The sequence below is a fragment of the Taeniopygia guttata genome, chromosome 1 (assembly GCF_048771995.1).
Source record: "Taeniopygia guttata chromosome 1, bTaeGut7.mat, whole genome shotgun sequence".
Classification (NCBI taxonomy): domain Eukaryota; kingdom Metazoa; phylum Chordata; class Aves; order Passeriformes; family Estrildidae; genus Taeniopygia; species Taeniopygia guttata.
Genome location: NC_133024.1, coordinates 84,687,307 through 84,702,137, shown reverse-complemented (window position 1 = coordinate 84,702,137; position 14,831 = coordinate 84,687,307). Strand labels below are relative to the sequence as shown.

Here is a 14,831-nt window from a genome sequence, read left to right as displayed (position 1 = left end):
GTCATTCTCTTATGAGACAGTGAATGTCAGGCAAGTGAGAATCACCAGCCAGCAGCCTTGCTTTCCAGCTAAATCCTCCTGCACCTACCTAGGCAATTTGCTTGCTTATTTACCAGTACTCCATAACAAGAGGAAATTAATAATTTTTCCAGCAGACCTCAGGAAGAGCCATCATAACAAAGAAAATACACACAATGCAGTAAAGATCACGTGTACAAATGTCACACTTTGAAGTACTTTTACACAGAAACATACTTACACTTTCTTCATTATTAAAATTTCTAATGACCATCCCTCAAAAAGCCAACTGGCCAAATTTGTATTTTCTGTTTATATATATATTAGATTTGAAATATAACCATCCCTAGATAATGCACTTTAATCATCATGTGAAATGAGAAAGCAATACATTAAGCCAAATAACAAAAAGACAAAATCTTCATCAAAATCCTCATTTCGTACTACTCATTAAAAAAAATGTCTGACTTTACACAATGCATACTCAAATAAGTTCATATGCACTTGAATGCAACCTGTGCCCAAGTTAATACAAGCTAAACAGAGACAGTAGATCACTTGCAATACCTGAGCACACTACCCACTATTTCACAGTGCAGGGTGAAAAGTAAAATGATTTCTAGTTTACTGCACACAACAGCACAAACTGAGAATATCACTAACACCCAACTAAGTCTGCATGTAATTTTTCACTAACTTACTTTTATGTCATTTCTGCCTTCAGAGAAAAGACAAGCTTCTTTGCCCAACAAGGCCTTTCCCTAGTACAAAGAGCTATCACATTGTGCTCATTCACTCATCTGTTTTCCCCTTAGTTAAGACTGATGCAGATTTTTAGGAATTCAGTCACCAATTCAGTTTTTAAAGCTAGCCACGAAAAAGAAAGTGACAGTATGATTCTGATTCAGAACACAGGCTCCAGACAGACAATGAAGCTACTGCTTAGACTGAGAAAGGACGAAAATGAGTCTCCACCCTGAAGCCACTGCTCACACATCTGGCTCACAACATGTGTTTCACGCTTCAGAAGACAGTGCAACTGCATCAAGGTTTCTTTTACAGTTAACACTGATTAGATGTGTTCTGTGAAAAGATATATCCTTGCAAAAATGATACAAACATATATAGAAATAGATAAGCTCACTGAAAGTAACATGTATGCCACCTAACAATCTGCTTTCATTTATATTCCTAACAAAAATTACATTTGATGATTTCAGATTGACACACAAAAAGATTACATTTTATTCATACACTTCTATTCTCAGATGCTGATTCTGTATTCAGCCTGTATTTCTGCCTTACAGAAATGTCCATTTCCATCCACTTGGACTAAAGCAATTGTTATTTTTATCTAGTTTGTTGTTGTTGTTTTTTTTTTTTTTTTTTTTTTTTTTTTTGTAATGAGTGTAAAAAACTATCTGCTATTGGCCAAAATGGTGGATTTCAGGTGGTAGCAATAAAGGTCATAAAACTCCACTTGAAAAAAAACCAACAAAATACTACTTTGAAAGCTGCCAGATGCTTTAAGTTGGCACTTTACTTTAAAACTTTTCAAAATTTTCATTAGCTTCTCCAAAGATATTTATTTCCTGGCTCCAAAATGCTTCTCAAGAAATAATACTCAATTCCATTCATAGGGGGTATGAGTGAGAAAGCTTATTTTAATTTTTTTTTAATTAAATAAAAAGAAGAAATAATTCTTTTAGCAGGAGAAGAATTTTCATGCATGCTATTTTTTAAACCAAAGAGAACAATACTTGTGACACTCATGGAAACTTCTCAAAAATAATTTAAAGAGATTTTAAAAATTAAAAGGGAGCTAAAGAGAAAACAAACATCTGCCAATAGAATCCTTTTTTTTTTTTTTTTTTTTTTTTTTGCTTTGAGACATAACAAATGTGGCTTTCTATTCCTTCTAATGATGGCAATTTAAAAATTTCAATATGTTAAATTAAGTTATACTCCTATACATGTATTGTTATGGAATGGCACAGAAGATACAAAATTATGTGTAACTAACCTCAAAAACAAGGTATGCTGTCCTTCAATGGCGGGGGGAAAACAATAGTCCCTCCAAACTACTCTTAAGGATTTATCTCAATTTCTCAAGTTTTAGATCAGAAACTTTTCATTGTGGCAGTTTTACTGCTCATGTAGCACTGAAAACTGATGTGCAAAAACATAACATGCACTTAATGAAATTCTGGTATTTTTAGCATATAGAAACAATTATAGCATATAGCAACATTCAATATGTAGCTTGCCAGAAACAGCAGTCAGTTCATGGCTTCTGCAGCCTCAGGAGAACAATGCATTAAATGACAATAATTTCAGCTATTACCATTAACATCAGTCTTCCAAACTCATACTCTCATTAAATGATCCACTGAACAGACCCCCACTTACTCAAAAAAAAAAAAAAAAAAGGTTGTATCAATACAATGGAAAGACCCGCCTAAAAAGTACATCCAGGATGATTAATGACCTTAACAAACACCGACAGAGATCAAGCACTGCTCTCCACACCATAGAAAAAAGGAAGGAAGATGCAACTTTTAGAGTTTCCAAAAAACCCTCCACAGAACAGGAAGGTTTCAGAACAGGAGCCAGGCAGATACCTCCTGACATCAAAATGTCTTGCTGGCAAGGTGAATGCAATCAGGTAAGAGCTACAGCTTATGCTCTGTGGACACTACTCAGTTTTCCATCCTTACTCCTGTCTTGGTAGCTACTACAGAGAATGCTTTCTAGCATTCATCTTATGGCACAGAAACAGTGTCTACTGACTACTGCTCTCCTCCCTGCACTGATTTTGCCTCACTCCTTTTTTTTCTTGGTCAGTTACCAAGGTGGAACTGCATGAATTTTTAGAAAAAGGGTGCACGAACAACACAATTGTTTAGATTTTGTTGTGTAACAGTTGCGACTTGGTTAATACCAAGTTACCGGACAAAGTATCATTGAGAGGGAGCAGCACAGTATCCCCGCCCCTCCTATGCTCCCCTGGCAACACTCAGTGTCCACTGGAAACAGCTATTAAGCCTGACTACAAGTGAAAAGGAGTGGCAAGATAACGCTTGCCCAGCTACCATATAAAGTTTATAAATACAACAATTGAACGCCAGAAAAAGGTAGAAAAGGCCTGACGTTAAAGCCATAGTGTTAATGACATGGCAGTAACACTACTTTATTGATTGCTGAGCACAGCAGGCCATTGACTTGCTATGAGGGAGCACAGACCACCATCAGAAAAAAAGCTGGCTGCAAGGTCTGATAAAACCAGAGAAGAAAAGGGTGGAGAAGAATAACTGAAAGTTTTGAAAAAAGATAAAACACAGAGCAAAAACAATTAAACAAAACAGGTAAATTTCAATTTCAGGGGAACACTCCAAAAACATTAATAAGAAATTAAAGGTGCAGGTAGGCATAGGGAAATTAAATGCTTGAAGAAATGCAATTTAGCTACCTACAACACCTTGGAAGCCGTTATCCTCAGAAGTAAATAAATAATCTCTTTTGGTCAGACTCTTTTACAAACAGCTGTGATGATCTAAGTTGACACCTGCTGCAACCCAGATCATGATTTTACCCAATAATTCCAAACCCTTAGGCTTAGTGACAGAATACGTTATGGAGAGACATCTAGTTCAATCACCACTAAGCTGCCCCCTAAGACAAGGCTTCACTCAAAAATAGTTCTCATTTCTACTTTGATATGCCTAGTACTCAGTCTCAACCTAAATAGGCACCCCTTTGCTAAATTCAACATTAGAGGGGTTTTTTCACAAAGCAGATATTTTTAAAGGACAATTAATTAAATAACACTAAATAAATAAATGTTTTATCCAATTTCTGAGATCCTTAGTCTAGTCTTTTTCCCTAGAGAAATTTATTTTAATCAAAGGAAGAATGCACAGCACTCATCAAGTACTAAAACTCTGATCAAATTTTCCCTGATGAACTATAAGTTCATTTCAGTCTTTTCTCCAGCAGATAATGACATTCAGTAGTACTGATTGGCAGAGTGACTCACCTGTGAAGATTCAGACTGTCAATGACAACTATCTCTTCTTCAACATCAAATGTTTGGGACATTTCCCCCAAAACAAGGAATTTATTAATCTTTTGAATATTTTTTGGATGATACAGGTCAGCCAAAGGTATATAGGCACATCCTGACCGAGTTAAGCACCACAAAAGGCAACTGACAAGGTATATGATAATATAAAAGTAGCTGTATCATAATATAAAAGTTATACACACACCCCTTCCTTATCTTCTTATACTTAGGAGAAACAACTCAGAGGGCAAGAGTAGCCACAGTGCTTCCTAGTATACACTAAATAATGGTAATTTCTGGTACCTCTAAACTGCCTGTTGCTGGCTCCACAGATTGAAGTTACACACAGGTTCAGAATACCAAAGCAAACAGACAAGAAGGAAATAGTTTCTAGTAAGGACCAAGTACTCCATGTCCTCTACTGCAAGAAAGGAACAGTCAAAAATTTCACAACATTAACTATCCAAATCTCTCAGTATTTCCTCAAACATATTAGCTGCACAGATTGTTAAGTATAACTTTAATACATCCTGTATATTAACATGTAAACCACAACTGAATGTATCCTTATACTGCCAGCAGCTGGCAATGACAAAAACTAATAGCTGTATTATGCTTCACATGAAAGATGGGACACAAATACTCCTTTTGAAACAAATTTTCAAGAGAAAAAACAAAAACATGGGGACAAATAAAGTATATGTGATCCACAATTACAGAAATAAAGAACAGTTGACAAAGTCTTGTTTTTATCTATGATCACCTTTTTAAGTGATGCAGCAACCCATTAAGCTTCCTGGTACAATTACAACTCTGCTTCTACCAAATTATACCTGCATTACTATTACCATAGCACTGACTTCACCACAGAGTTACACGAAAAGTCAGACTTCTGTCTTACAGATACTCCCATCAGCTGCAACAAAACTACTGCAAGCCCCAACTAAGTTTCAAGATCACAGGGGAGACACAAAATATTGAGATAGGGAAACTGAGGGTGGAGCAGACGTCAAGACTGTCATCCAGCCCAACCTTCTGCAGAAGTACAGTGAACGCTGACTTTGGATAATGTCGCTTTAGGCTGTCATTCAGCTGGGCCTTGAAAACCTCCAAAGTCAGAGATTCTATTTCAATGCCTGACCAGCCTCACAGTGAAATACAGACTCACTATGTCAAGGCAGAAGATCATAGCCATCCCGACCAGAAGCCGTGACAGATGGGGGAGTCAGTGATCCATGCAGAAGCCCAGCTGAGCAGCCCCACGCCTGTGCTGGGCTGCATGTCTGGGCTGGCCGTCAGGCCCGTGCTGCACGTACTCTGTGGCTGCAGGGGGAGCCCAGACAGCCCTCTGAAACAGAGAAGCTGCAATCAACACCACCAGCAATTATGCCACCTGGGTGGCCTTGCTTTATCTGAAAGTGCAGATGGAAGTTCCCATGTGAGCATCCTTTCTACTTGACAGAAAAATTATGAATACAGTTGTCTTCTTGCAAGGAAATCCAGCAACAGAACAACCTTTCTATGGATGGGGTCTGCACAGTGTGTTGCACATGGACTCTTCAAAGGTCTGTCTGGTGCCATACAATTCAGGGTTCTCAGCATCAAAAGAGATCCCAGATTATCTATGCTATTCTCTCTTTATATGAAAACAGAATTTTCAATGCTATTTTATAGTGTCCAAGTGCCTCTCTTACTCAGATAATCACAGAGCAGCATCTCCCAGCAAAAAACAATCTTTCCTGTTTAACTTTATGGCCCCTGCCTCAGGTTCCAGCCATGCATCTCTGTAAGGAGTCGGGCTCCATTTTGCTCCATAAATTACTTTGATACTGGCACACTGCCACAAGATCCCTCAGCCTCCATTCATAGGTCATGCACATATTGACCATCCTTGCAGACTTGCAGCGGGATGGCAGAGAACAAAACTGGATGCAGTGGTTTAGGTGTGGTCTATTAAGTGCTGACTACACAAGAATAATCATGTTGTTCAGCCCAGTGGCTAGACTGCTGTATGTTGCCAGGGTACATTGCTGACTCATGAATAGCATTTCCAGGTTGTATTCCCTGCAGGTGGTTATTCTGTCCCATATAAAGGGCTTTCCATTTGTCCTTTTTGGATTTCATGAAGGTCCTGTCAGCTCATTGTTCTGTCCTGCTTAGGTCTCTCCAAAATGCAGACTTGCTCTTGAGTATTGGTACATTCCAACTCCAGATCAGTGACAAAGATCTAAAGCAGGCCAGGTCCCAGAACAGAGCCAGGAAGAGCTCATTGTAGCCAGCCTCTGAGGTAGAGCATGAACCACTGCAGGAAACAAACCAAAACCATATACCTTGTAGTTTATCTAGTTGTTTGGACACTTTTATCATTATCTACAAAATCCACCTGTAAATATTTGTACAGTATTTTGGTGCAAATCACTAATTCACTTATACTTATTCTGTGTTTCTAGATTATTTCCTATTTATTTGCAAACTTCAGATAAGCACTCTTTAAATTCATTTAACATATTATGACACTTATTAGGAAATGTTGCAAACTACTTAAATTGGTACCATGCTTGTTTACAAGTTTGTCACCTATCATTCTAATGGTGATTTAATCTCGTTAACATCATACTTTAAAAAAACCTAGCCCTATAACCAAGGGTTGTCTGGAATTTTTCTAGTTTAAGTAACTTTAGAAAGTCCATGTACATCCTGTTACACCGAATCCATACAGTCCAACATAGATCCAGGTGTTCGACTGAAAAAAACCCTCAGATAACACTTAAGATATTGCAAAGACAAACTCTTTCATGAAGAACAGGTAATGGATCCATTTATAAGATGACTTAAACAAACTAAGAATGTTGCATTAGAGTCAGCCCAACAGTTCTACTACATAACATTTTGTAGCTTCATAGAGTACACAGACAGAAGGAGCGGTAGTGTAGTTTCATTTCCTGTACAGTTTCTTCCACTAAATTTCACTCACGTATCACTAAAACCAGTTTGATAAGGACGGCAAAATTCCTGTTCTCAGATGGTTCTCTGCTGCAAGCTATGCCAGGCAGTAGGAGGAGTAGTATTAAAAATGCATCTATGATAGTGAGAAGATTAATCTGGTAATTGCAGGAAATTGCAGGAAAATCTCAAACTAGTGAAACACCTCAATTTCTTCCTCATTTTCAGGGATTGGAATTACATGGCAATTCTTCAGCTCTTTGCTATTTCCCCATTACATCCAAGGTTTTTAAAGAGAGAGAGACAGACATGATCCTGGTTTAGTCCCCTTAATATTCCAAAGCAAAAGTTATCCAAGGCTCCTTATGAGAAAATGTTAAAACCATATTTTCAAAAATATTAAATGCAAATGCTGCATCACATCTTTGCTGCAGTCAGTAAAGCCTAATTATTCCATAAGGATAGTTGAAAAAACAGAAATACACAGCAATCCTGCATCCCATTAAAATTTTAACAGCTGCCTCTAACAAATCTGCATCAGACACAAGTTTATTCTTTGCTTGTATTTATGACTAGAAAGATAAACTGGAAGTATTTAGCTCTGATGGTCACTGATTCCTTTGGTTTCTCCCTAATCAAGAAGAAATTCTGCATCCTCTGTCTTGGTAGAAATAATTATGTTTAAAGAATTATGTTTAAAATAACTTTAGTTCAAACTCAAGTTTGCTAACTCCTGCAGTGTGAATGGATCAATTCAGTTGCTTCCATTGTAAGGACCAATTGTGCTCAACTTTTGGAAATACAGGATAATGCAGGCTGGACATGACCCCAGAGGCTCTGACCCCATCACCTGATCAGAGAATATCTAGTTAGAGGAGGCTGCTCAACGTATTACTCAGCCCAGTTCCACGTACCCCCACTTATTACTATGAAGAGTAGAAATTTATTCAACTGTTGACTTTTAAAGAAGGTAAAAAAACAAAAAAAAAAAAACACTTTCTTGAGTACCTGTTATACCCTGGTAAGGTCATGCTGCAGACTGACAGTCAGTGGTGCTACACTGGACAGAAGGTATGAGCAAGAGAAATAAGAGAGATCATTACATTATTCTCACCAAATCCACAAACACAGGAACAAACCAAACTGGTTCTACCCTGTGCTTCAGTCACATAACTTTTACTGCTCATTATGCATGAACCATAGCATCCACCATTCACTGTCAGACTCCCAGGTCATTTAGCAAGTTTACTGTTTGAAAAGATTACTTGAACTTGCAGACTCAGTAAATCACACTGTGAAACCATAACACATACCACTTTAAGCAGCGTAAAACTGGGTAGGCTTTGAAATAAAGTGACTCACAGCAAATGTCCAAGCAAACAGCTGAAAATTTTAAAATGCACAGATACATCCAAATGACTCAGAGTAATCCATATTGCAATCATTCATAAAAAAGTCACAACTGAAAGCTTTAAATAATGCAAAAACCTATTGACTTCCGCACACTCTGGTGGAATTTCATATTAAGCACTACACAAATCCATAGCAAGTTCCTTCAAGAGATGACAATCCAACGCCCAGAACTGAGCACACCATCCTTCAATGGACCTCTACAGGCAAGGGGACCCCAGTCTGCTTCACACATACAATATAACTAAACATCAGGGAGGGAGCAGGAGGTGCAGGGAGAGAAAAGCACCCACTTTGAGATTACATTGAAGGTCACAGAGAATATGGGGTCTCAACTTCCTGTCCACTGCAGTAAAATTTTTCCTTTATTTTAGTCCAAAGATTTCACAAGCAAGTAAGAGACTATTCAATTCAAGCACGTGGTCAATATTTTTCATTCACAAGTGCACAGACACAGTACAGACCTAATCAGCTGTCCCACACTTAAGTTTCAAAACCACAGTGAGATAGCATGGTCAATTTTTATCCACTTTGTTTTCCTCACACTCTTCATGATTCTGATGTGCTACTTCAGCTGCTGGAGTGCTTCCAGTTTGATTGAGGTCAGTCTTTCTGAATCAAATTTTGATTTAAGCCAGGGTCAAAACACCAGCATAAAAGTAAAAGCTGGCATGCTGTAGATTAGTTCTGATAGCAGGATATGACAAACAGGCAGTATATGTGAAGAGACTTTTTATAATATTAAACATATAAGCTTTCTTTCAATCATCTTCCAATATTAATCTAGTTTTGATACTCCTGTGGAGTATCCTGGTTTGCTATTTTAGATATCAGTAAAAAACAAAATGCAAAAGTTATTTGAGATGATAAAGAATGACAAAAATTGAACTGGAATTCCAACATATCAGTGCACTCCTCTGATGACAATATCCCACTTACACTCAGTAACTTACTTGATTTCTAGGAAGCTAGCAGAGAATACATCAAGCATTAAGAAAAAAAAGCTATTTCCACTGGTCTATCCGGTTTCATAATGTAGATGTTTAAGTAGAACTTTTTTTCCCAGATCCAGCACTAAAATGTAACTTCAAAAATTACAGTCAGTTTTTGAACATAGCCTAAATATCAACCTTGCTCTATCTGCACCTATGCTGTGAGCAGATGGGTAGGTAAGAGAACTATCAAAGTAGTCTCAACAGGCTTTTAGTCAGCTGGCCAAATAAAAGGGGATTTTTAAAAAAAATGAGCTGCATAAAATGAAGATTTTCTAAAAATATATAAATGTATTTAAATAAGGGAACCGACACAAAACAGTTCAGGTAAAAAAGCATTCTCATGTCAGACACTTATCTTCAGAACACTTAACTTACCATGGGGTTATGGAATTACTATGGCTTCCAGCAACCTAAAACCCAGAAGGCTATTCTGTGTTTGTTGTGTGGCCTCCCCACCAAAAAAAAAAAAAAAAAAAAAAAAAAAAAAAAAAAAAACCAAACAAACAAAAAAACCCCCAAAACTAAACAAACAAAATACCAAACAAACAAAACAAAAAGCTCACCAATATAAACTGACACTTGTCCCCAATCTATGTGGCAATACAGAATGTCATAGTTACACTAGGAAAGGATAATCCTGAAAATCATACATATTTGCCAAAGAAACTCCAAAGTTATTTTTTGCCCCTCCTAAATAGCAAGTGGCTCTTTGAGACTGAAATTTTTTCCTGCCATGTCATTCTTTTGCAATGGTTCACAGATTTCCTAACTGAAAAAAAATAAAAACCAAAAACAAAACCCAACAAAATCCCATAAAATTTTACAACCTTCTCAGTCTTACTTATTCCTCAGCAACACATGGGCACCCATGAGGACCCAGCTAGGCACAAAAAAAGCACCACATATCAGTGTTTAGTCTGAAATTGATGTTTAAGGTTCTCTGGCTGGTTCAATCATAGTTTACTCTGGTATCTCTTCGGATACCAGATAATTTCCAGAAGTTATATTTGTCTAGCATGGAGAGAGTGTACAGCAATATCACAGTTTATCAAGACTTTGATTTACAGCTAGAACACACAAACAATTTCAGTTTTGCTTCTTGCTTTTAGGCAAAGATTTTATGTTACATTTTCCCCCCTCAAACTCCTTAGCTCAGACTGGGTACTAGAAACAGTCATGTCTATCCAGAATACTCCAGCATCAATCTTCTTTCTACTTGTGACAGTTCCATCCATAAAGAACTGCTTGCTGGTTCTTCTCCACATGAAGCCAGCATAAACTTCTCTCCATCAGCTCCATCATTCCCCTAGTTTCTTCTCAGGCATATGCAAGGTAAGAGGAACAGTGTCCTCTACATTCATTTTTCATTTTCTTTTGTCATATTCTGATCTATTCTCCTCACATTATTCACCTGGCACTTGCTTTTATCAAGTTTTTTCTGCAGCAACTTCTCAGGAACTTCTATGCCTTACTATAGCCACCTTCAACTCAGCAGTGCACAGGAACAATAATGCACAACCTCAGCCCTAAATCCCCTTCCACAGCTTCCTTCCTGCAGCTGTAGTGAAAAATGTATGCCCACATTTGGGAGATGGAAATGATATTCCGAGCTACTTCTCTGCTTCCTGACTATTATTTTTAAACTGTCTTACTACATTTAATTTGACACAACCTGGTAAAAGCTAAGGCACTTAAGGACAGAGCCTGAACACCCTCCCCTCCTTTCTTCTCAACTACTGTTTCATTTTGAACTCCCACCTTGGTCTAAAGGCCCAGTGTCCAAAGTGGTCCTTCCTCTCCTATGTTCAGTCACTACCTCTTGCAGACTGGCTTTATTGTAGCTTAAGATAAGTGGGACTACATCTCACAAGTTCCTTTAATCTTTGTCTTGCTTTAAAACTATTGTTTGGTTTATGTTTTGTTTTGCTGTTTTTTAATCCAGGGTTTAAACAGTCATTGCACTCAGCAAACAGAAGCAAGACAACACTTTCCAACATGTGATCCACAAATGCATATTGCCAGTGAATTCTGCTCAGGAGTTCATAAAAGATGATTAACAGGAAAAAACCAAACACCAAAGAAACATTTATTAGTGACCTTAGATGTACCACTCATAGACTACCGTAAGCAGCAGAATACTTGGCAAGAAAATCAAATGTCAAAAATGTGAAGACTAAAAGAAATCCATGTACTATTTGAGAAAAAAAATTCACCTTTAGAAAATGACAGATGTGTTGCTGGTGTAAGTTTTAAGTAATAGACTGTATAAACAGAAACAAACGTTATCAGTACAAACTATTCCACTTCTTGAGGGGCTTCAATCATATCTGTTCAAACTCTGTGAATCTAAAACTGCCCTTGTTTATTCAGAAATGCCAAGAAAGTCCATAGAGGAAAAAAAACCAGTATCTTCTTCACAAATGAACCAACCAGACCATGGCTTCAGCTGTCACAGCTTTAAGGGTATGAATCAATTCCATCATACCAGTATATGACATCACTGACAAAGCTTATAAACACATATACCTTATTAACTGTGAAGGAATGCAATCACAATAAGAGTTAAAAATAGAAATTTCTCAAGCATTTGAACTCTTTTAGTACCTCAAGACACTACAGGCCACACTAACAAACTTACACATTCTAATCTCTCTAAGGATATGCGATCATACTCACACTGTTTTCTAAATGTTTACATTCTCTGCAGACAAAGTGAAATGATCAAGAGTGGCTGTGCAACAACTGATTTGGGATTTCAATCACCTTAATATCAACGTCCTCATATTTGTAAAAGGAATCTACTAGGAAATTACTGGAATTGAGCCCTTCTTTAGAAAGGTATAGCTACTTTTTTTTTATACATGCCTTATTAGGATGTATTTCTTCCCTCAAGTCTGGTCTAGACATACAACTAGACCCTCCTTGCTAAGCTCCTATTCCATACCCTTTTTATTCTTATTGGTTTTTATTCTTACTCCCTTTCTTCCTGTCAGACCTCAATCTCCTCCCTCTTCTGGTGTAGCAACTTGCCTGAAAAGCAAATTGTCCTGTCCAGCCAAAGTAAATCTGTTTCACCTACTTTAGTAATACATTATATTTACCTGCTGCTTTTTCATGCTGCCACACAGCCATGCTTTCAAGCAGACTACGAGTCTGCACCTTGGAAATGCTTGAAAGCTGTTCTCAGCAATGCTACAGATTATGCTTAGGTGTTTCGCTTGGGGCTTTTCTTCCTTGCTAAACCACAATGAAAAGACTTCACGCCAAAATCACAGACACTACAAGTTAGGGAAAGTCCGCCAGAGACTTTATAAACTTTGGAGAAAACGCCGTTGACTCCACAAAGGCTCCAGAAGCCTGATAAAAGTTTGGGGAGGAAAAGGGGTGTCCCACTGTCACTTGCTGAGGTATCAAAATCCAATCCATGTAAAAGCATGCATTTCTGTCCTTTCTCATGCAGCTTCGCCGGTCTGTTTGGCTTGGCTTCGTCTCCTGCTGGAAGCCTGCCGCAGGGAAACCAGCTCAAGGCGAGAAAGGCTCCTATTTTTTTTTTATTTATTTATTTTCCTTTCCCCTATTTAAAGGGCAGCTCCGGCTCCATCCCTGTCCCCGCCGCTGTCAGGGAGGAGAAAGCCCCGCGAAACGTCAGCGACACACACGGACACAGACACACACCCGCACTCCGGCAGCCGCGGTGGCGGGGCGGGGAAGGCAGCGCCGCGGCTGCCCGCACAGCCAGGGCAGCGGGAGCGGCGGGATGCGGAGCCGGCGGGATGCGGGACAAGGGACGGCGACCCCGGGGCGCCTCCCCAGCCGCCCCCCCACCCCGCCGCCGGGGAGCGGGCGCGGGCCGCGGCCGCCAACGGCCCCACCGCCACCGGAGGAAGAAGGGGGGGAGCGGGGGGAAGGAGGACAAGAAAGGGAAGGGAAATCTGGGTCTCACCTTCCTTCTCGGCCCGGGCCGTGTGGAGGAGCAGCGCCAGCGCGAAGCGCAGCGCCGCGCCCCGCCAGGCGGCTGCCCAGCCACCGGCGCGGGGGAAGGGGCAGCTGCCGGGGGAGCAGCGGGGGCAGCGGGGGGAGCAGCGGGGGCAGCCGGGCGCCGCCGTCATCGCGCTGCTGCTGCCGCCGCCGCCGCGCGTCCGCCGAGTGTCCGCGTCTGTCTCCGGCCGGGCCGCGGCGCGCGCGCGGAGAAGCTCGGGCAGGGGCGGGGCGCACACCCCCGCGAGCGCGCGCTGCGGCTCCTGACGCGCGCCTCACGGGCCGCCACGCCCCCCGGCGAGGCCCCGCCCCTGGCGGGCGAGGGCGGAGAGCAGGAGCCATTTTAAGTGCGGGCAGGGCGCCCCGCCGCTGGCCCCGCCTGCTCTGGCCACAGGGGTGCCGACTAGGTCGTCTAGGTCGTGTTGGTTACTTTTTTTTTTTTTTTTTTTTTTTTTTTTTTTTAAGCTTTTACAAATGCAGTGTTAGATCTGCTGTAAGCGCCGGCTATTGGCGGTGGGGTCACTGCGCCTCTTTAGCGCTCTCTTCTCCCGCTCGCTGGGCGGGCCGGGGGCGCTGTTGTTTCCCTGCCGCGGCTCTCGCCGCTTCTCCCAGCCCCGTCCAAGATGGCGGCGGGCGGTTTCGTCTGTGCGCGGCGCCCAGCGGCCTCGCTGCGGAGACGGGGGCGCTTCTCTCCGCTGTTGCTGCCCTTTTCCCGTGTCTTATGTTCCCAGCTGGAGGCCCAGAGCGTTGTGCAGCAGGGGTGTCGACAGCTTCACCCTGAGGGAATTCTCCCCCACCACCTAGCTGCTGGGCCGAGCCGGGCCGGTGATGTCGGCACAGCAGCCTGGGCAGCAGCAGAAGCGGAGGACCGGGAGGTTTTCGTGCCTCAGAGGCGCGGTGAGACCCTGTCCTGGAGCTAAGGCATGACACCACGCGTCTGCCACTCTTGAGGGAAGACGTGTACCTATCACTGTCTGTCTGGATGACACGCGTGGCAGTAAGGCCTTTGGGAACGCACAGAATGAATTTGCAGTGGGGGAGAAGGTGCATTGTTGTACATGTGAGGTTGGTGTCTGTCCAGTGGAGGTTACACTGGGAAATGGGTCCGTGGAACCAGTGCTGACAGAAGCTGTGATACCAGGTGTGCCGTGTGGTGATGCTCCCAGTAACAGATGTGGGTATCATCTGTCCAGAAATGGTAGTCTCAAAATCATCTTGGATAAAGTGTTGGAAACAAAAGTCTGTAGTACAGTCTGTTCACTGAAGAACTGCCTTAGCTTTTTAGAATAAAAACCTGTATGCACCCAGGTGCTATTCTCGACTGCTCATTTCACCACCTGATCAACACGTCACACTGAGTTTGAAGTAGTTTGAACACATCATTATCTGTCACAACAGTATAACCGATCTTGGTAGTGTAATAG

General features: G+C 41.1%; 1 protein-coding gene across 1 annotated transcript in view; it reads right to left on the bottom strand.

Moving 5' to 3' along the window:
- TMEM131 (transmembrane protein 131) overlaps positions 1–13,673 on the bottom strand; it is a 91,442-nt gene extending 77,769 nt beyond the window's left edge. The window contains exon 1 of the mRNA XM_030278007.4: positions 13,373–13,673. Within this exon, the coding sequence (XP_030133867.4) occupies positions 13,373–13,538 (166 nt within the window). The 5' untranslated portion in view covers positions 13,539–13,673. The remainder of the gene's footprint in view (positions 1–13,372) is intronic.
- Between the last annotated feature and the right edge of the window lie 1,158 nt (positions 13,674–14,831).